Source organism: Octopus bimaculoides, chromosome 2 (genome assembly GCF_046866305.1).
Source record: "Octopus bimaculoides isolate indiv1 chromosome 2, ASM4686630v1, whole genome shotgun sequence".
Taxonomy (NCBI): Eukaryota; Metazoa; Mollusca; class Cephalopoda; order Octopoda; family Octopodidae; genus Octopus; species Octopus bimaculoides.
Window position 1 is genome coordinate 35,876,350 of NC_142929.1, and position 23,791 is coordinate 35,900,140.

At 36.9% G+C, this 23,791-nt stretch overlaps 1 protein-coding gene across 3 annotated transcripts in view; it reads left to right on the forward strand.

Annotated features, from left to right (window-relative positions):
* LOC106871713 (protein kinase C-binding protein NELL1) overlaps positions 1-23,791 on the forward strand; it is a 389,762-nt gene that overhangs the window by 184,919 nt on the left and 181,052 nt on the right. For all 3 annotated transcript variants that reach the window (XM_052976225.2, XM_052976230.2, XM_052976231.2), the window contains exon 2: positions 13,337-13,459. In XM_052976225.2, coding sequence (XP_052832185.1) covers positions 13,337-13,459 — 123 coding nt within the window. The remainder of the gene's footprint in view (positions 1-13,336; positions 13,460-23,791) is intronic.

Below are 23,791 nucleotides of genomic sequence, written 5' to 3' on the forward strand. Positions count from 1 at the left end.
ACCGCAGTCAAATGACTGAAACAAGTAACAGATAAAAGATGTGTTTTCCAGTGAATACTGACTACTGGTGATGCTCAGAGAAGCAGAAGTTTATATTTAGCAAATCTACTTCCACTACTGGATGCTTTTTGCCTGCTATTGATACTATAGCCCTATGCTATATGTGATACTGTCTCATGATAAATACTGCAGTTTTATATCTTTCTTATATCCACATTAAGTTAAACAGAATGTTTTCTTTGGTCACTGATAACAAATTTTTATCCAGCCTGCCAGCAATTTGTGAAGCCAGTGGTTTTGTTATTCTCTATTTTTCTGTTCTAATAGAGGTTAAATTTGTCTCAGCATGCAGTTACTTGTGAATACTAGCTACTGATGATGCTCAAAGAAGTAGAAATGTAAATTTAGCAATTCTACTATTATACGTTTGTACTTTTTTAGCACTATACATCTACAAGAGATGTTTCCTCAAGACAAATACAATAGATTCGTGGCTTTCTACAGCATACCCACATTAAATCAATGACATTTCTAACTTTCTGTCCATAACCTCTCAAATGACTATTCAGTCCCAACTGCAGATCTGCTTGGTTTGAAGATGAAATTTATAACTTACTGTGCACTTCCAACTGGTTAGATCTACACACATTGTCACTCTTCCATCACCATAATACCAAGGTTTTGAGGAGTGTGGTACCACTTCTCAGCCACATACATACATGTGTGTGTGTGTTGTGTTTGTTTCATCTTTTTAATGGTTACTATGTTATGATCTTTTTGCTCCTCTCATTTGTATATATACACACATACAGATATCTCCTCACAAGTCTTGTAACCCCCTTTCTGCCATGTCTTACATAAATGTTTGAGTTCTTGTGACAAATAAAGTGAAATTGTTGTTGTTGTTATGCAGTGAAGTAACAGAATCATTAGAGTGTTGGAATAAATTCATTGCAGTATTCATTCCAGCTCTTTACATTCTTATCAAGTTCAAATCTTAGGTCAGCTTTGTTTTTCATCTATCCAGGGTCGATAAAATTAAGTATCAATCATATCTTGGGGACAGTAAGATTGGCCCACTGCCTCTTTCAAAATTGATGGCCTTGTGTACCTAAATCAGAAACCATTATTATTTTATTATTGTTATTATTGAATGAGAGAACAGTGCATGCCATCAAAGTGACACTGGGGTAAAATATACGAAGCCCAGTATACCCATCATGACTACCCATCTGGTAAGGGTACACCAGGCACATGCATCACAACCATATGTGTACAACATGGTGATCTCATATGAAGATAAACAGGGCATGACCTTGCAGATGGGCCCAGTTAGAATTTTCTTCAGGTCGAATAGCCCATCCCACTCAAAAGGTCCCTGAATAAGGGTTGTTTAAGGATGTTGAACAAAACACCCATGTTTCCAAAGGTGAATTATCCAAACTCCAAAGAATTGCAATGATGCTCTCCCGCTATTTCTGCTCGTGATTAGAGATGCACATATCGTTAGCCACTTAGGGACATGCTCAACTGGTTAAGGTCAAGCAACTGACCAGCAAATCTATGGTATTGAGTAGAATATTTGTTGTAGCCCATCTTTTATACCAAGACAAAACAACGTACATGATAACACTTCCAATCAGTTAAGATCAGAAGCCATGAGAACCACTGCCTGGTACTGCATCAGGGCATTTATTATTATTATTGTTATTATTATTATTATTATTATTATTATTATTAAGGAAGTGTGCTGGCAGAATTATTAGCATGTTGGATAAACTGCTTAACAGCAATTTTCCAACTCACTACGTTCTGAGTTCAAATTCCATCAAGGTTAATTTTGCCTTCATTGTTTTGAGATGAATAAAATATAATCCAGTTGAGCACTGAGGTTGGTGTAATCGACTTACTCACTCCTTCAAAATTTCAGTCCTTGTGCCTATAGTAGGAAGGATTATTATTATTATTATTATTATTATTATTATTATTATTATTATTATCATTATTATTATCATTATTAAGGCAGCAAGCTAGCAGAATCATTAGCACACCAGGCAAAATGCTTAGCAGTATTTCATCTATCTCCACTTTCTGAGTTCAAATTCTGCCAAGGTTGACTTAGCCTTTCATCCTTTTAGGGTTGATTAAATAAGTACCAGTTATGCACTGCAGTTTATGTAATCAACTCAATCCCTTCCCCCAAATTTGAGGCCTTGTGCTTCCACTAGAAAGAATTATTATTATTATTATTATTATTATTATTATTATTATTATTATTATTATTATTATTATCATTATTGTGGTGATCTGGCAGAATCAATAGCACTCTGGGCAAAATGCTAAGCAGCCTTTTGTCACTTCTTACATTCTGAGTTCAAATTTCATTGATGTCAGCTTTGCCTTTCATCTTTTCGGGATTGGTAAATTAAATACTGGTTGAGTTCTAGAGTCGATGTAATTGAACAGACCCCACCTCCAAAAATTTCAGATCTTGTGCCTATAATAGATGGAATTCTTTTTATTATTATTATTATTAATATTTATTTTTTTACTTTATTTTATTTTTTTTTATTCACTTCTTCAGAAACTTTTAAAGCTAAGTCAGAAAGATTAACGTTAACTTGTAAATTGGTATTATTTATGTTAAAATGATCTGCATTAAGTGGTTAAAAAACAGATAAGCACTACTTTTGAAGAACATTTTATCTTCTGCAACAAAGCATGAAATTAAATGCTCTCATCTCAGATAAGATTTAAAACTGAAACAAAAAGTAATTTATCTTATGAAACTCTATCAATGGTTGAATTTACTTTCTCTCTCACCTAGTCCCCCTCTCTCTCTTTCGTAGTCTCTTTCTCACTTTCTCTCTCTCCCTCTCCCTGAATATGTGCCTGATGCCATATTGGTGTAATTTTCACTAAGCTTGTTCTGTGAGAGAATGTATGTGTGTTTATTATTCTCCATGTATTTGTAACTTTTGAAATGATTCCTAAACAAACGTGGTTAATAGTGTATATACAAGTTTATTTAAGGTATTAATCAAAATATTTAGTTTCTCAGTGTATTGCACCAATGTAACTGGAGAGATAACTCAACATAACCTCTCTTCACACTGGTTCTTTATTCACACACACACATACATATATATATACATATACACACATATATATGTGTGTGTATATTATATATATATATATATATATATATACATACATACATACACACACACACTCACCTCACACACACATGTAATATATATATATACTCTTTTGCTTGTTTCAGTCATGTGACTGTGGCCATGCTGGAGCAGTGCCTTTAGTCAAGCAAATCGACCCCAGGACTTATTCTTTGTAAGCCTTGTACTTATTCTATCGGTCTCTTTTTGCCAAACCGCTAAGTTACGGGGACGTAAACACATCAGCATCGGTTGTCAAGTGATGTTGGGGGGACAAACACAGACACACAAATATATACACACAGATACATATATATATATATACGACGGGCTTCTTTCAGTTTCCTTTTACCAAATCCACTCAGAAGGCTTTGGTCGGCCCGAGGCTATAGTAGAAGACACTTGCCCAAGGTACCATGCAGTGGGACTGAACCCAGAGCCATGTGGTTCTTAAGCAAGCTACTTACCACACAGTCACTCCTATGCCTGTATATATATATATATATATAAACTTCAGTGGAGATTTTTTCCATTTATATGAATGCTTTCTCACATGAAATTGCACTTATTTTTGAAGCTTCAATGAAGCTATAAGGTAATACACAACCACTCAGCCATGAGTGCATAGCATTACATAGCAGAAACAGCTGTAAGTTAATGAAGTTCATAACATAATTTCTTATTCCTTTGTCTTTTATAATAACATACATATGCACACATATAGAGAGACCCTTGTATGTGTGTGTTTCTGTTGCTTTGTTTATTTTCTCTTGATCTACAGAAACAGTATTATATTTATGATTTTTAGTGGATGAGAAATAAAATCTCCTCTTGGCAAGAATACTGATTTAAACCACAACGTAATTTTATCTTGTGAAAGTTTGTCAGTGGTTGAATATCTAGTGTTACTTGTTCTTGACAATAAAATGAAATGAAGTACATAGAATTAACCATTCTTACCAAAAACAGAAAAGCATACCTGCTCTCTGTATGAATTCAGAAACTGTGAACTGTTTGTGCATTATCTTAGCTATTCGTTTAACTTATTTCTACCTTTTAGTACAGGAAACTATGAAGAACATCTTGCTGAACTACAGGGAATTATGTTGTAAAACAGTATTCAGTTAGAATTCCAAGAGTGACACTGACATTGGCCACAACTACAGAGTCTTCTCAAGCACAGTATATCACCAAAAGTTTTGGTCACTTGTCATCACTTGCATGAGGCCCAACATTCATAGATCATGCTTCACCACCTCATCCCATGTCTTCCTGAGTTTTCCTTTTCCACAGGTTCCTTCCACAATTAGAGATCAGCACTTCATTACACAGCTGTCCTTATCCATATGCATCACATGACCATACCAGCACCGCCATCTCTCTTGCACACCACATCTGATGCCTCTTATGCCCAACTTTTCTTTTAAGTTGCTCATACTCTGTTGTACATGCACTCTGACATTGCATATCCAGCAAAGCATGCTAGCTTCATTTCTTTCAAGGTTACACATATCCTCAGTGATCACAGCCCATGTTTCACTGCCATGTAGCATGGCTGCTCACACACTATTGATAATTCGTTGTAGGCTTTCATTTAAAAGTATTTTTGTAGAAACATAGTGAAAAGGAGAGGAGATAAACAGCAATTCCAATCAACTATTTTCTCATGGATTTGTTTGAGGAGGAAATTATTACCAATAACTTTTGCAGGCCCTCCTGGATTAGTGAGGTTTATGAAGTTGATGCTCAGTTCAAACATCAATGAAGAAAATGTAGGCGCAGGAGTGGCTGTGTGGTAAGTAGCTTGCTTACCAGCCACATGGTTCCGGGTTCATTCCCACTGCGTGGCACCTTGAGCAAGTATCTTCTACTATAGCCTCGGGCCAACCAAAGCCTTGTGAGTGGATTTGGTAGACAGAAAATGAAAGAAGCCCGTCATATATATGTATATGTATATATATATATATATGTGTGTGTGTTTGTGTGTCTGTGTTTGTTTCCCCAACATCGCTTGACAACTGATGGTGGTGTGTTTCCATCCCCATAACTTAGTAGTTTGGCGAAAGAGACCGATAGAATAAGTACTAGGCCTACAATGAATAAGTACTGTGGTCAATTTCTTTGACTAAAAAACCCTTTAAGGTGGTGCTCCAGCATGGCCACAGTTATATGACTGAAACAGTAAAAAAATCTCTAGAGTAACATTGTTCAGCAAGGTGCATAACTCAGATATCTGGGAGTCTCTCCAGGTCAAGTCCCTACTTGAGAGGTCACAACTCTGGTACTATAAGCATGTGGTTAGAATCGTCACAGGAAAGGATTACAAGACATTCTTCAAGCTGAGCCAACTAATGGGAGACCTTGGGATAAGCCAAGATTGAGATGATTGGATAATATTCATAGTCTCTGTTAGTTATAATTGAGAACCTGGTAGGAAAGTGTAGTGATGGTTGCTTCAGATGAGACCTTATAGAGGAGGTGCCTGAGGACTCTCCTCTACAAGCCTCCTACAAACAGTGGACAAAGAGAATGAACGGATAGATGGATGGACAGACGAATGAATCGACAGCCACAAAAGATTATGAGATGATGGGGCATGGCATCTGCAGTGACTTTGAGGATTGAGTGATTTGGTGGTTAGAGCATCAGGCTCACAATCATGAGGAAGTGAGTTCAGTTCCCAGACCAGTCAGTGTATTGTGTTCTCAAGTAAGACATTTTATTACACGTTGCTCCAGTTTACTCAGCTGGTATCAAGCTGTATTGGCCTTTGCCTTACCCTTGGATAACATCAGTAGCATGGAGAAGAGAGGCTGGTATGCATGGGCAACTGTTGGTCTTCCACAAACAACCTTACTTGGACTTGTGCCTCAGACAGGAACTTTCTAGGTGCAATCCCATGGTCATTCATGACCAAAGGGGTTCTTTACCATTGCTAGAGAGTCTGGGATATAGAAATGTTTCCTAAATATCAGTGATAATTGTGTCTGTTTTGTTATTGAAGACTAGATCCATCCAACCCATGCATAAGCATGGAAAAGTTGACATTAAATTGATGACGATAATAATGATGATATATGCACACACACACACACACACATTATGTATGCATGTGTTTGTGTAAGGTCATATTTCCTCTTGTCACACATGTTTACTGACTACTAACAAAAGGCTTGTTTAAACGCAGTGAGTTTATTTCCAGTTCACTGCATAACTATGTCCAGTGTGTGGAGGCGCAATGGCCCAGTGGTTAGGGCAGCAGACTCGCGGTCGTAGGATCGCAGTTTCGATTCCCAGATCAGGCGTTGTGAGTGTTTATTGAGCGAAAACACCTAAAGTTCCACAAGGCTCTGGCAGGGGGTGGTGGCGAACCCTGCTGTACTCTTTCACCACAACTTTCTCTCATTCTTTCTTCCTGTTTCTGTTGTACCTGTATTTCAAAGGGCCAGCTTTGTCACACACTGTGTCACGCTGAATCTCCCCGAGAACTACGTTAAGGGTACACGTGTCTGTGAAGTGCTCAGTCACTTGCACATTAATTTCACGAGCAAGCTGTTCCGTTGATTGGATCAACTGGAACCCTCATCATCGTAACCGATGGAGTGCCAACAACAACAACATGTCCAGAGTGTTTGTTGCTCAATCCAGGGTATTATTATCTTGCTTGAAAACAGGTGAGAGTAGGCAATAGAAGGGGGCATCCAGCTGTAGAAAATCTACCTCAACAAATTCCATTTAGCCCATCGAAGCATGAAAAAAAATTGGGCATTTAAATAATGATCATCAGCATTAGAATGGCATAGAATATCAATTCAAATTTTCTATTTATAGGAAAATCCCAAGTATTGAGTTAATCTTTTTTTGTTTTGTTGCCTTCCATTTGAAAATATTAAATACTCCATTATTGTCTCTGAATTTTTGTTGTTGGAGATTATCTTCCTAATTACTATAATAATTAGTGATCAATTAGATAAAGAGCCAAAACTTTTATCATCAGTATCATCTCCATCTTCATCATCATCATCATCGACATCACACCATTCATTATTAATGGTTCAACATGCATATTTTGCAGCTAACTTATTTTGCATACATTTGCATTGTTGCATCTTTTTAATTATTTATTCAAACCTTCTGTAAACTTTATGCTTTTTGAATAATTCCAAACATTTTTGCATCACATTCTCTGTTACCCTATCCATTACACTTGTTACTATATAGAGCTAGTTCTTTATTTGTTTTGTTTTATTGTTTGTTTTTGCTTTCTAACTTTATGATCATCGATTATCTCTATTGTATTGTATTGTATTATGTCTGGAGCATTATTTTTTTTAAATGAAGTAACCAATGTCACTATTACTCATCTACATTTTGAGGGCACAGTTCTGATATCTGATCTCTCTCTCTCTCTCTCTCTCTCTCTTTGTCACACACACACACACTCACATACTCCCTCTCTCATGCACACACACCCTCTCTCATGCACACCCACACACACTCCCTCTCTCATGCATACACACACATATCTCCCTCTCATTCTCTCTCACACACTCATACTCATATACACCCCCTCTCTCTCTCTCATACTTACACACACACACACACACACACTCCCTGTCTCTCACTTACACACTCATATACAATTTTTCACACCTCTCTCTCACACACACTGTCTCTCTTTAACACACTCTCTCTCACTCACACTCTCTTACACACATATTCTACTCCTCCTTTCTCTCTCTCTGTTTCTCTGTCTATTCATTTAACTATCTATCTGTCCATTTCTCTCTCTTTCAGTTTATCTATTGAATTAAAGCTATAAAATTTTAAAATGTTTAGGCCAATCTTAGCTCTTAACATTCACATGCACTCACATGCACCCAGACACACACATGACCATGCAAAACACACAACTACTACATCAGTTAAGTTTGGTTGTGAATTGAGTAAGACATAAGTTACATTTGATATTTAAACTGATAATATCAAATAATGTGTTTTATGTCCACATTTACATGTTTTAGTTTTTAAGTATAAATAATTAAACTTAAACCAAAATACTCCTTGTTTAAAATCCCTCCAGGAGTAATCCTTTCGATCAGAGATTAATGATTCATGTGTCTTTTAATCCCATTTTTCGTTGAACATTTTCGAAATTTTATTCTTTAGTCTTTTGAAGGAATCATAATGCTTTCTAAACACTGGAATTAAAAGAGACTAGTTGTAATCTCCATTGGTGAAAATTTTGTTCAATAAAACTAAAACATAAATTTGTTAATTTATCATGAAGAAGAAGAAAATGCTCGTAATATTAGCATTTTTTAGTAATTTTTAATTAATTTTTTTAGTAAAGAGCCTAAAAATAGATTAGGAGTTGTGATTTTAAAAACTTGTTTTAAAATTTCAAGGATTAAGGATATGATTAGCTCTGATAACTATGTGGTCAAAGCAGTTATGGTTATTTTAAATTCTTATTGGCTTCAAGTCAGACAATGGAGAGTTTTAAAAGAATGTTGCTATGAGAAAGAAAGTCTAGGAAGGGTATGAAGATTTAAATTTGGGGATGAGACTTAGATTGAGAAATAAAGGAGACAGAGGCATCAAGTAGTCCACCTTGTGTCTAACTTTGCCTGTTAGATAAACATCTTTTTGTTCAGTTCTCTCTAGAATGTAAGTATGCATCAGAAGTGGGCAATCCCAGATGTGTAAACAATCTCTTGGAATAAGGGGAGGAGGGGCATGGGGCCAATAGGCAGCTATTATAATGTTGGATAGAATGCCTCACTATATTTGTTCCAATTATTTCTGCCTAAATGATATATATATATATATATATATATATATATATATATATCTCAGGTGCAGGTATGGCTGTGTGGTTAAAACATTTGCTTCAAAACCTTATGGTCTCAGGTTCAATCTCACTGCAAAGCACTTTCAACAAATGATTTCTACTATAGGTCTGTGTTGACCAAAGCCTTGTGAGTGGATTTGGTGGACAGAAACTGAAAGAAGCCTATCATACATACATACATACATACATAAATACATACATATATATATACATGCATACACATACACACACAAGTGTGTGTGCCTGAGGACTCTCTCCTACAAGCCTCCCACAAGTGTGTGTGTGCCCTTGTTTTGACATCTTTTACTTGAATGGTATTCAATTCCAATATTCTGCGAAAATATAAAATAAAACCTTTGTCTGACCACGGGGAAATATTACCTTGCCTGCTGGACAGGAAGGGTATCCAGATACAGAAATTCTGACTTGATAGATTCCATCTAATCCATGCAAGCATGGAAATAGTAGATGTTAGTCATCATTAAAGTAAGACACCTTACCTCTCAGAGAGTATTAGGTTACTTGGAGAAGTTTTTTGAAGTGAAATCATTCCTAAAAATGATGTTGTGTATATCGTTAATCCCTTTGAAATTGATGGTGTTATTTATAGTGATGATGGAGTTACTCATCAGGATGATACTATTGAATATAGGATATTAGGGATGAGCTATACAGACAAGGTCAGGTGATGAACTGAAAAAAATCTAAAGTTTATTAGTTTGGTAATTATTAGCTGTTCTTCTACACTAGCTAATATCCTCAATCTTATGAAACTGATCTTCAATTGATTTTGTCATTTCCATGTTTACATTACTTGAAAAAGTCATCTTGTTCATAGCCTCTATTAGCGTGTAGGTGAACTGATCATTGAGTGTGAGATACCTTCAGTTATAACATGATTGGTATCTTTGATAAGATGCCTGCAACAACACTAGCAACAGTAACATATGTTATGTGATTTATTAATAATGTATTAATGCCTTTAGACAGACTTGTGAATTTGCAATGGTTAATCTATATAAGTTTTATACATACATACATACATATGTATATACACATACATACATACATATATACATACATATGCCTCCCAACCACATAGTTCCCGGTTCAGTCCTACTGCATGGCACCTTGCACGAGTATCTTCTATTATAGCCTCAGGTTGATGCTTGTGCATGGCATTTTGGCTTGGTCTCTTATAGCTGGGTGCCTTGCCTATCTCTAGGCACTTTACTGAGTGCACCAGGGTAATATTTTCATGGCACCTGCACTAGTGAGATGATTAAGTTCACAGCAAGGCAGAATTAATAAAACTTCTGTGCTGGGGTACCGTCTTCAAGAAGTTTAGTTGAACGCAAAACCCCCAGCCTGATGCTTATTCTATTTGCTGTTTTTGTCAAACCACTAAGTTACAGGGACATAAACACACCAACCCCAATTGTCATGTAGTGGTGGGGAGTAAACACAGACACAAAGACACACACATGCATATATATGTATATATGTGAATGTGTATGTGTGTGTAAAATAATTAAGGTGGCTAGATGCAATTTAAGACCAAAAAGGAATATTTTTTTTATATGTTTATATATATATATATATATATATATATATAAATATAGTTTTAGGGAAAAGAACCAAGGTTCATGAACTCGTCGATGAAAATCCACTGTCACATATAGAAAAATTAATAAGTTTTAATAAGTAAAAGCACAATAAATAAGTATAATATAATACAAAGTAAATATCATAAGATAATGATAATAAAACGACTACACGTGTTTCATAACCAATTTTCAAATTGAGTTTTTACCTGTAATTTTGGATTTTTATCCCTAATATTATATATATATATATATATATATATATATATATATATATATATGCATACATACATACATACATACATACATACATAAGATGGGCTTCTTTCAACTTCCATTTACCAAATGCACTTAACAAGGCTTTGGTCAACCCAGAGTATCAGAAGATACTTGGTTATTCTGAAGGTCCAATGGAATATAAATTAAATCATGTGATAGCAAAGAGGACCCCTATAAGGGCCATATGGACCCTGATTGAGAGCCACTGTTCTAGAGAATGACATGTGTGAAAGATAGTAACAATGTCTGTAATGCAAAACTATTGGTTCTCTCTCAAGATGTTCAAATTGGCAAAGTCATTAGAGTTGGACACGTTTCACAATATTTATTTTCACTAAGGCAGCAAGCTGGCAGAAACATTAGCATGCCGGGTGAAATGCTTAACGATATTTTATCTATCTTTACATTCGGAGTTCAAATTCCGTTGAGGTCAACTTTGTCTTTCACCCTTTTGGGTCAATAAATTAAGTACCAGTTGCATACTGGAGTCGATCTAATCGACTGCCCTACCCCACTCCCTAAAAATTTCAGGCCTTGTGCCTAGAGTAGAAAAGAATATTTATTTTCACTTTCTGTGCTCTGAGTTCAAGTCCAGTTGAGATCAACTTTGCCTTTCACCCTTTCAGGGGTCAATAAATATGTACCAATCCAAGGTGATGGATTGGCAGAACTGTAAGAAAAATTGTTATATCTATTCTGGTTCGTTACATTCTGAGTTCAAATCCTGCTAAGTCCTACCTGGTTGGTATACTTAAATAAACCCATCACTCAGCTTAACACCTGACTTTTAAAATTAATTAAAAATGATATTTACTACTGTAGTCTCCAACATAAATGATAATTAAAAGATGTACCTAATTGAATATTGTTTTGGTGCACTAATAAAAGTTTAAATCCACATGTATAGCGAAGTTGTATGATTAGATTCTTATAAAGAAGCTGCTATGGATTAATCTATAATGTATTTGACCCTACAGGAAAAATAGTATGTTCTATCCTCGTATTAAGATTACTAATTCTGAAAGAGAGGAAAATTGTGTGCATGAGGGTGAGGAGCTAATGTTTTTCTTTTATAAATGTGTATATATGTGCGTGTGTGTTATATGCATGTATATGTATATATGCATATATGTATATATATATTTCATATCATCATCATCATCGTTTAACGTCCACTTTCCATGCTAGCATGGGTTGGACGACTTGACTGAGGACTGGTGAAACCGGATGGCAACACCAGGCTCCAATCTAAATTTGGCAGAGTTTCTACAGCTGGATGCCCTTCCTAACGCCAACCACTCAGAGAGTGTAGTAGGTGCTTGTGTGAATATGTATATATATTTATATATATATATATATATATATATATATATATATATATATATATATATATATATATATATATATATTATATTTGTGTGTGTGCATGTAATATGTATGCATATATGTATGTATATGGATATATGTGTGTGTATAATATGTATCTATATATTTTAGGTGTGTGTGTATATATATATATGTGTATATATATATATATATATATATATATATATATATATATATATATATATATATATACGTATAATTTTTCTCTGTAAGTAATCTTTTAAGTTTGGTTTTAATATAATTTTCCATAATTTATTTTACATTTTTTCAAAAGTTCAGTAGCTGAATCAATATGATTTTTCTAATCGATAAATAAAATCCAAGTTTGTTTATTAAGGTTATATTTCCTTTATCATTGTTTAAAAGCATATTTTTATTTTCTCTTGTTATCAACTTATATTTTAGCCTTTCACTAAAGAAGCTTATACTTAAAACTATTTCAAAAGAAGCTTCCATTTTTTTTTTTTTTTTTTTTTCTTTGTCTTTAAAACAAAAAATAACTGTTTTAAAAAATCTTTTGAAGCTTTCTTTCAACAATTTCTCGATAAGAAAATCTCTCTGAAAAAAATTTCTCTTTTTTTTTTTTTTTCGTTTTATTATTTCTTATCTCAACACTTTCATATCTCATATTTTAATAAAAAAAAATTTTTTTTTTTTTTAAACAAAACATTTTGTTTCTTTTTCGTTTCATTATCCTTTGAAAGAGTTGTGTGAGATAAAGAATTATTTTGTTATTTTTGAAACTACTTTCAAAACAAAAACTAGTTGAGGTAGTGGTGGTGGTGGTGGTGGTGGCAGCAGTTATATTGTAAGAATGGTAAATGGGACTTTTGGTACACTTTCACTTCCCAGTTAGAATCATTTCACTTAATGTATTATTATATCTTCGAGAAGTAATAAACATCACAGCACTTCTTTTTCCTCTTCTTTCCTTTCTCACTATCACCACCACCCATGTATTAAATATTATATATTTATAGCTCATAACATTTGCTTAATGAAGAAACTAAGAATTGGATTTCTGTTTTATTTTTCAGCAACAAGCACAAATCACGAAGGAGACGTGCTGGATTTGATCACGTCGCTAAAAAGAACACCAAGTCCTGGAATTCAGTACATTACAGGACCTAATAACATAACGCCAGCCATTAGACTCACAGGTAGGTAAGCAAGCCAATATGTTCTCTAGATGTTTCCACCCATTGACACTGAGATTTCTTTCACACATGCAAAAAAAGATAATAATAATAATTCAAATTACGATAAACGTAAACAAACAAACGAAGTTTGCTTTTAGAAGCGTTGAGTTGTCTTAGAAAGTTAAAGAAGTGATTTTAAATTCTCAAACGCAGGACAATGCTAATAATATAGCCTGAACAGAATAAACTACCCCTATTTTGCAGAAAATAGTGTAGGCGGCCAGCCATGAGACTCGAACTCACACCTCCGTGATTACGCATCGCGGTGCTCTCAACCAATTAAGCTAAACTGCCCAACCACAAGTTTTTCTGCAAATTTAAGATGTATAGAAATCTCGCGTTATGAGACGCTATCATGTTAAGTTCAAATTACGATAAACGTAAACAAACGAAGTTTGCTTTTAGAAGCGTTGAGATGTCTTAGAAAGTTAAAGAAGTGATGATGATTTCTTTTATGTGCCACCAGGGTGGAGGATGAGGGGGACAATACGAAGATAGACATAAAGTGTTGGGGTTTACATATAGGGGAATGATAAAATAAAAAGTATACATGGTATACATTAGAAGGGAAGTATACATAGTGTATGACACTGGAAAAAGAGGTTGGGGAAATGTGATTGTGATGGGATCCCTCTGATACAGGAGGGCCTCTAGGGATAATCAAGGAACCTCCACCATCCAAGATCGCTCTGAACACCAAGGGCGAGAGCCCTCTCCTACTTCTTTCTTTCGACTCACAGGTCTACACTGAGAGTGGTACCATCCACTCTTGCCATTTTCACAACTTTCACCCACCTTTTCATAAATTCACTCACGGGCAGCACCTCCCTCTCCACGGTCACTTTCTTTTACAAGTAAAATTTTAAAAAGTCAATGAGGGCTTTACCGAAGAGAAATGTTTCTGTCTTCATTCCTTTCAGCTTTGTCCACAGCCGCGAGATAAAGGAAAACTGCCTTGCCAACCCGATTAAAGGAGGGCAGTGGAGCAATCATCATTGTGGACTCAGCTGACAGATAGATTTATCCTACACATGACAGCAGCTGTTCAACATAACTCCACAAGTCAGCAGTGGCCAGATACTGAATGAGTGCATGCAGACCAGTTTCATTACCCAGCAAGCACCTCGGACAAGCCCGTCTGACATCATAACCATGCCGTAGTGTTTATCTTGAACTGGTAGCATCTTCCAGTAGCACTGCTAAGCTAAAGACATCTGGAAATTATCCATGACAGTCTCCTACTGGAAAGTCCTCCTGAATAGACTTGCCAGTTCATCTTTGTCGATGCCTAGGGTCTCCACTTGTCTCACTTTCCCACTACTAATCCTCTGCAATTATCTAAAGTGGAACATCCACCAATCCTATTGCCCGACTTGAAGAGACAATGAGTGTCTGACAACCTTCTAAGTGTCAGGCGCCCAGTCTCGGCTTATCCTTTACCCAGGACTGCAGCTCCATCAAGGAGACAAGCTGTGGAAAGGCTTGTTCTCACAAATGGTGCCCACACATGTTTACCTTGTATTAATCGCTGCAGGTGGCACAACCTGAGTACATGTCTGTGCATTAAAAACTATGGCATGCCTAAGCCGCCACTCATAGTAAGTTGGCAGCAGACCAACTGCCTGACCAGTGGAACATGTCCCTTCCACAAGAAAATAAGCAGGATATGCTCCAATCTAATCAAGCAGTAACTGGGACAAGGCACAATGGTCAGTGATAAATAATGACAGAAGTGATGTAGGCATTCGCCACCTCTGCCTGACCTTTCAGGGACAACTTCCACTCTGCCTATTTCTGGGTAAGAGAGGTCACCCTGTTCATCACCTATTCCCAATTCTTGTCCACTTAGAAGTCGAGACCAAACCAGACCCCAAGCAATTAAAATGGTCCATCAGTCCAGCATCCAACAATGCCGTCTGACAGCATTGATCTGCCTTTCCAGGTGCCCAGTTACAATCCCACTGACTTGTCGGCATTGACTTTAGCCCCTGCAACTAACTCGTATTCCTTTACAATGGAGCCAACTGTCTCCACTTCAGAGGCATCCAACACCATGACGGTGACATCATCCACGTATGCAGACACTGCCTTCCTGAGTTCAATTTCAAAAGGGAGGCTTCTTAACTGTTCCAACTTCTGCAGCAATGAGTCGAGAGCCAGCACACACAGAAGAGGTGATAGCAAGCCCTGAAAGACCAAATGTGTGATACTAAATGCCTCTGATAGATGGCCATTTATTTTGACCACTGATCAGGTGCTGCTGTGCATTGCAGCAATCCACCCTCTGAAAATGGGTCCAAAACCAACCACTTTAAGGACGGCTTCCAAGTAGCAATGGTCTACCCAATCGAAAGCTTTTGACTAATCTAAATAGATCAGGGCCCCACCAAAGCCAGCTTTAGTCCCAGCCCTCTCTATGATGTATCACATAAGGTGGAGGTTGTCATGGATAGCCCTGCTTGGGATTGTGCACATTTGTGCCTCCCCGACCGGACTACCAATGACAAGCACCAACCTTTTCACTAACATCTTAGCCAAAGTCTTTAACTCTGTGTTTAGCAGAGTTATGGGCTGAAAATTCCCGAGCATATCCTCATTGTCAGCATCCTTTCTCGGAAGTGTTACCACACCCTAGCTAACAGCACTAGGAATTCTCCCATTCTGCTGCCAGTTACTGTAGACATCTGCCAAGAGACTGCTAAACAAATCTGGCATGAAAATATAGAATTCGTAGGGCAGACCATCCAAACCAGGCGATTTGTGACTTCTGTAATCACTCATCACCTCCCATATTTCAGAAGCTGTAATCGGCTTTTCACAGAATCTTGTGTCTGTCACTGAGAGCCCTGGTAGGCTGTCTAGGTACAAAGTAACGTTCGCTAGCATTGTTGACCCATCACCTTCCTCAAACAGCCATGTAAAGTGTTACTGGAAAGCCACACACATTTGCTCAGAACCAAGTAGCATACATCCGTCCTGATCTGTCAAAGACTTGATCATGGTTTTGTTTCCACATCGCATCTCTACTGTTTGGACCCATCGGACGGTTTTAGTTCCTTCGTGTTTTAGTGCATGGGCATTAGCTCTGACAACACACCCTTTGTGTTTTGCCTCAAAGAAAGGGCCAAGGGCCATTCTCGCTGCTAACACATTGGTCGCAATGCCTTTACTAATAGCCTCTTCTAGTTTGCTAGCTAGTTCTCCCTCTAATCTATTTCTTTCTATTGCTAAATCTTTGCTAAATACTATCGCTTCTACGCTAATCACTCTCTTCAGAGCCATCTACCACTAGTTGTTGATGATAGCCTCCATCAACTGCCACATAACTAGTTCACTAATCCAGTCTCTGTAGTCTTTGCAAGCCAGTAAGGAAGCATTTAATTTCCAGTAACTCGGTCCCTGTCTACTGGTCTTATCTAAATTGACTGAACATATCAGAAATTTGTGATCTGTGTAGCCAACCAATTTAAATTGTGGACAACCTACGCTATCCCTATCTTCTGCCCTACAAATACTCTATTTAAATACGATCTGGATGACCCACTGTGGTTGCTCCATGTCTACACTGGCACATCAGGGAAATCCAGTTGTTACCTATCAGAAAGCTGGAAAGTCCTGAGCAGGTTTTCAAGGTTTTTACACCCACTTCTACTATGTACTAAACCCACACAGTCCTTCCATGTGTCCAAAGTACTGTCCCAGTCCCCCACTAGTACTAAAGTGTGAGACATTCCCAAGAATGTTTCTAGATGCCTGAAGAATTTTGACCTTCCAGTCCTGTTGGGGCATAAACTGCCACCAGTCTAAAGGCGCCACCTTTGCTGCCACTCATGTCCAGGACCACCACCCTACCATCCGGGTCCAGGAACATAGCCCATACTTGGAGATCTAAGGATATCCAGAGTAGCACTGCTACACTGCTACTCGCTCCCAATAGACCACAAGATGAGAATACCGCATAGTCCTCAAAAATGAATGCTAGAGCATGTTTTCCGGAGATCCTTGTTTCACTAATGGCAGCCACATCCAAATCAAGTGACCCGAGATCATTGAGCAAGTGACCTTGTTTCCAAGCTGATCCCAGGCCATGCATATTCACACACCCCATTCTCAGCACAGCCATGCTAATCAGAGAAGGAAAATGAGGACATTACTCACCTTTATTTTCAAGAAGCCCAGAAGTTTCAGGCCTCTCTACTGGCAAAAATTTTTTAAAAGGCCCTTCCAACAGCCTTTTATCAACAGATCTTTTTAAAATTCCCACACTACCTGGAAATTTTTCTATTATAATTTTATAAACATCTGACAACGTTTTAGTTGAAAATCTGTCCTTGAGGGTTTTGAAGATGAAATCCTCAAATTCTTTTCCCTCTGTCTCTGTTTTGTTTTTGTTTTGACTTACAAAATCCATCAATTCATTGTTACACTTGTTCACAACAGTGAAATTGATGGATACATTTCGTCTACAGTCTGATGAATATTTTTGAAGTTCTGTAATTAGTTGTTTCTGTGATTTCATGCTGTTTTTGAAGTTGCTGATCTTGTTCTTGTTGTTTTTGTTGGAGTGATTGCGAATTGTATTGCAGTTGTGGTTTCAGAATAAGGTTTTGTTGATTTCTTAGAGTACGGCTATGTACTCTCCTCCTCTTTCGCCTACCCGCTTTTGTCAATGTGATCCATCAATTGTTCAGCTTTTCTTTCTCCATGCATGTCATTGCAGTTGATGATGGTTTGGGAGGAAGAGCATTCGGGAGAAACTTGCTTTTCCATGGCAACTGGGGGTAGACTCCTTCTTTGTCTTGGTTTGGGAGTGGGTATGAGCTTGGGTGTGGGAGTAGGTGTAGGAGTCTTGAGCATTTGTTTATGATTTTGCACTTGTGGTGTTTGTAATGTTGGCAGCAGTGGGACTTTATTTTACCTTGCTTCAGTGCAGAAAGCCTTTAAGTGATTTACAGATCCACATGTGTGGCATCTTGGCTTTCTATCCTCCATGAACACTAACAGATGAGTACCATCCAGGAGATCGATTAGATCGGGCAGCTGGTCAATATGGTCCTGCTTGCATTGCAAGGTCAGTCCTATACCTATACCTAACAAATTTTCTTGATCTCCAATATTGTGACTTCATCTTCTTCTAAACCTGCCAAGATGGCCACCACTAACCATGAATATTTCTGGCGGCACATTCAGCACCCTAATCTTAGCAAGGCGTTGGCCGCAGTAGCTGGGGATTAAAAAGAAAGTTGTCATTCCTCAAAGTGGTTGCAGAATTACATCTAGCTTCTTCTTTCATTCCACATCTCACCTCAATAGTTCCAAACTTCTTTCCTCAAGTGATGTGGGACTTTTGTTCCCACATGTGCCCAAGACATTTTTGTACTTTGCTCTCAGGAGCATTTTCCACCCACCAAGACTTCATTCTGATGCAACAGTATGTTACCATGCATCTTGTAATATTTTCAATCACGTCGGATGGAAGGTTTAAAGCTACCCTTCTACCATCTCTTTTTACAATTTTTCTTGCCAATTTTAATTCTTCTTCATCTCTGTGGATACTTGCCATATTTCCCGCCGCCAATGCAAAAGATGCAGAGGTGATATTTGCATTCTTATTTTTCATTTCTTTCATATTGTTGTTGTTTTTGCTGACACAGCTGTTACTGTTGATCTTATTGTCAACATCGAGAGTTTTGACGTTGATTAGAGATGAAACATTTTTCACCTCAGTGACGTCATTAAGTTTAGGCCATTTGATATTCATAGTTTCAATTCTTTCCTCATTCTCGATTTTTCCCGACAAGGAGCACGTTCCTTTGTTGAACATTATGATGGCTTCTTTATCAGCTATCTTTAAATAAATACAGAAAATTGCAAAATATGTGTTTTTGCCGAAAGCAGTTAAAATTCAAAAATTATTGAAGTACACTTCTTGAAAAAAAGTGGGTATTTCTACACAAACATACTATCTGTGCAGTCCAGACAATCTCAGAAATATAATGATAACAATAGAAATGAAAAGACGGGGCCTTAGAAGGCCTAAAAGATTACAAATGCTTTTTCAACTAACGGAGCACCAAATTTCCATGACTTCACAGTATGGCAGCCATAATAATAATGATAATAATAATAATAAAGTGCTGGGAAAGGTAGAAAAATACAGATTACTAAAAGATGAAATTGCAAGCATGTGGGCAATGTGAAGAGTAACCATCACCCTAGTAGTTGTAGGAGCACTTGGAGCAATGACAACTAAATTTGAGGAATTTGTCAGAAAAATTGGAATTGACATGATGGGAGAGCATGCCCCAAAAGCTGCTCTATTGAGAGCAGTGAGGATTTTAAAATCAGTACTTGGCTGTTGAGTATCTTCTATAATACTTAATGTTTAGGTACCAAAGCTTATAATTCATGTAAAGAGATCCTGTGAGACCTTTGACAACAGGTTGCTGTCTACTCTCAGAAAATTAACCGAAACTAGTAAGATCAAGAGCTCTGAGAGGTAAAGTAAAATAATTATAATGATAATAATCCTTTTTAATGTAGACACAAGGCCTGAAATTGTGGGGGAGAGGGCTAGTCGATTGCATCGAACCCAATGCGCAACTGGTTCTTAATTTATCAACCCCGAAAGGATGAAAGGCAAAGTCAACCTCGGCAGAATTTGAACCCAGAACATAGCAACGGATGAAATACTACTAAGCATTTCACATGATGATGATGATGAACTTTCCCATCAAAGACAACATTATGAGTGTTCAGCTTTTTGCTGAATGATGTACACAAATGATTTGTTTATAATGATCAAATGTATGTGCTGTACATTAACTCACACCCTCCATCAAATCGACGTTGCCTGAACAGGTGCACAGTGTACCATGTGTCAAGTGTCGAAGTGATCGTGGAGTAATGTGAGATGAAGTGTTTTGCTCAAGAACACAACATACTATCCAGTCTAGGTATTGAAACTGCAATTTCACAATCGTGAGTGCAACACCCTAATCACTAGGTTAATAATAGTAACAACAATAATAATAATAATAATAGTAATAATCTTTTCTTTATGGATCAGAAGGTCTCATACATAAAATACAAAACATGTGCAAAATGAGGTTACAAACTGAATGGAAGCATACACACACACGTACACACACCTATAATCTAAAAAGAATGTTGGAAGCACAATACATTACCAGAAGGTTTGGACACAGTAGGTAAGTTCCACACTTCTTTGTACTATATTTGTGCACTTGTACTCATGCAAGGGTGTGTGAATGCATATGGATCAACGAGAACATGTTAAATATGGCATGGCTTGGGATGGCCATTCTTTCTCCATCCCATCACACTCCTTTCTCATTCTCTCTTGCCTTCCCTTTTCACTCTGTTCTTTTCTCCTATGATAAATATATTTCTTTGCATACTGGTGTGTATAAGGGCCTATATTTTTCCTTATGTTGTATTTTTTGCCAATAATACTGACAAAGTGTGGAGGCGCAATGGCCCAGTGGTTAGGGCAGCGGACTTGCGGTTTCGATTCCCAGACCGGGCGTTGTGAGTGTTTATTGAGCGAAAACACCTAAAGCTCCACGAGGCTCCGGCAGGGGATGGTGGCGAACCCTGCTGTACTCTTTCACCACAACTTTCTCTCACTCTTACTACCTGTTTCTGTTGTGCCTGTAATTCAAAGGGTCAGCCTTGTCACACTGTGTCACGCTGAATATCCCCGAGAACTACGTTAAGGGTACACGTGTCTGTGGAGTGCTCAGCCACTTGCACGTTAATTTCACGAGCAGGCTGTTCCGTTGATCGAATCAACTGGAACCCTTGACGTCGTAAGTGACAGAGTGTCAACAACAACAACAACTGACAAAGTGCCTTGTGTCATATAAGAGGGCTTTTAGGCTTGCATAATAAATTGTGGCTGACTTTCTGAAACATGTGTGTAATATAAAAGTATAAATACTGGTGATCAGTTATGTCTTCTATGTTCTGTGTGTGTGTGTAATGGGAATAGGGCAAAATATATTATAGAAAATGACAGGTTTAAACTCTTTTACACAAAACGAATATATGCATATAAGGTGTAGGGCACCAACTCACACATGAATAGTATCCATTGCATAAGCAGGATTGGGGTTATTGCTGTGGGTTTTTCCTGTTGTCTTAGTAGGGGAAGGGACACATTAGGACTTTGATATCCATACAGACTACATCTAACTTCATGATGCAAGTCACCTCTGCGCTCACCACTTGTCCATATTGTTGCAAACATAATGACTGTACAAGACTTCTGGCCATGAATCTAGAGCTCCTGAGATGTATGTACTGTGATACCAGTATGGGTAGACATATGGCTGCTATCATTAGTTTCAAAAAAAATCTAAGCACATACTTCCACCTGCACTTCCCAAGTTCGTAGAATACACACCTGACCTCACATGAATGAGGACTTCCTCCAACTCTTTTGAAAACATATGGAATTTTCCTCCTTTTTTTACCTTTTTGTTAAACAGAAGTATGTCATCTTCCTCCTCATGCTTTACCAGATAAGTTCATCAGGCAAGGAAGTATTACCTTTTGTCATATATATCATCCATTATTTTTCTCTTCAACTTGCTCAAGGGCTCATATCAAGACATTCTCTTTAGCTCATAACATTTGCAAATAACACATTATTGTTATTGTTGTTGATGCTATTGTTGCTTTTTTTGTTCTGAGATTGTCTTTCAAATAAATGCTCCCAATATTTCATTGCAGGTCTTTTTTTTTTTTTTGCTTTTTTATTATTGTCAAACTTCAAAGCTTTGTAGCCTTGATTAATAATCGTATGGAGGGCCATCTATATCATATATTTCATTCATCTATTGATTGATTTATTTATTATTCAGATTTTGGTTAACAATCATTGTTATTATTATTATTATTACTATTATTATTATTATTATTATTATTATTATTATTATTATTATTATCATTATTACTATTATTATTATTATTATTATTATTATTATTATTATTATTATTATTATTATTATTATCATTATTATTATCATTATATCAGGTACAAGTATGTATGACATTATAATGAGAAATTCACTTCACAATCATATGGTTTGGGATACAGCTCCACTTGAGTAAGTGTCTTCTACCAAAGACCTGGACCGATCAAAACCTTGTTAGGAAATCTGGTGGATGAAAAGTGAAAGAAGCCTGTCATGAATGTATGTATATGTATGTATATATGTACGTGTATACGTGAATTTGTGTGTGTGTGTGTGAATGTATGTGTTTGTATTTCTTTGTCCTAATATCTCATGCTGATTGTAAATAAAGTCACTGCTCATACAAAAACAATGCCATTGATCAGTTTGTGTTCACACATCTAAGGGGAAATATTGCTATGCTTAAAATAGATGAGGGTTCATAGCAGGAAGAGCATCTTGCCATAGAAAATCTCCCTCAACAAATTTCATCTAACCCATGCATACATAGAAAAGTGGATGTTAAAAGGAGAAGGATCACTGTTGTGTATACTTCTGCTACTGCTATTTCTGTTTTGACTATCTCGCAATGTGCGTCACTATTCAAATGGCTATTTCACAATAATATATGAATAGCTTAAAAATGTCTGACAAATCTTTTCTCTACTTCAGATAAGATCATATGATCACAATGGAAATGCCTTTGATCACAGGTTTGCTTGATCAGGATTGACAAAGGGTGGGAAGTAAATAACAATAACAAAATACCTGCAAAAAATTTGACTTTATGATCCATAAGAAAATAATCTTTTACATTATTCAACTCACTTCTTCAGGTCTGGAATACTGAAGCAGAATTTGTTGACTGAATTTAATTTGAGTAGGATATTTCACCTCATACTTTTTCTACGTGGCACACTTCTAAAATGTTTAGATTACAAAAGTTCTAATCATTAGGAAGTATGTTGTCAATTTAAGATCATTCACAGTCACTAACTATGAATTCTGGGCTTCAAAAAGGACAGAAGTAAACATTGACTTAAGCAGGATTTGAACTTAGAAGATAAAGTGACATAACTAAATACTACAAGGCGTTTGTTTGGTACTTTATTGGTATGTTCTACATTGTATCAGAATGTGTGATGTGTTGGTGTTTATCTTTTGTTTCCTTGGTGTTAAAGGGTTAATGAATATATTCTTTATCTTGAGAAAGAACGCCAGCCTGTCAAAGATTCTAAGAATTTTAACTCAGCACTGAAAGCTAGCAAAACAGTCAGCTGTAAACCACTATAGTCTTCTGATAGCAAGCACT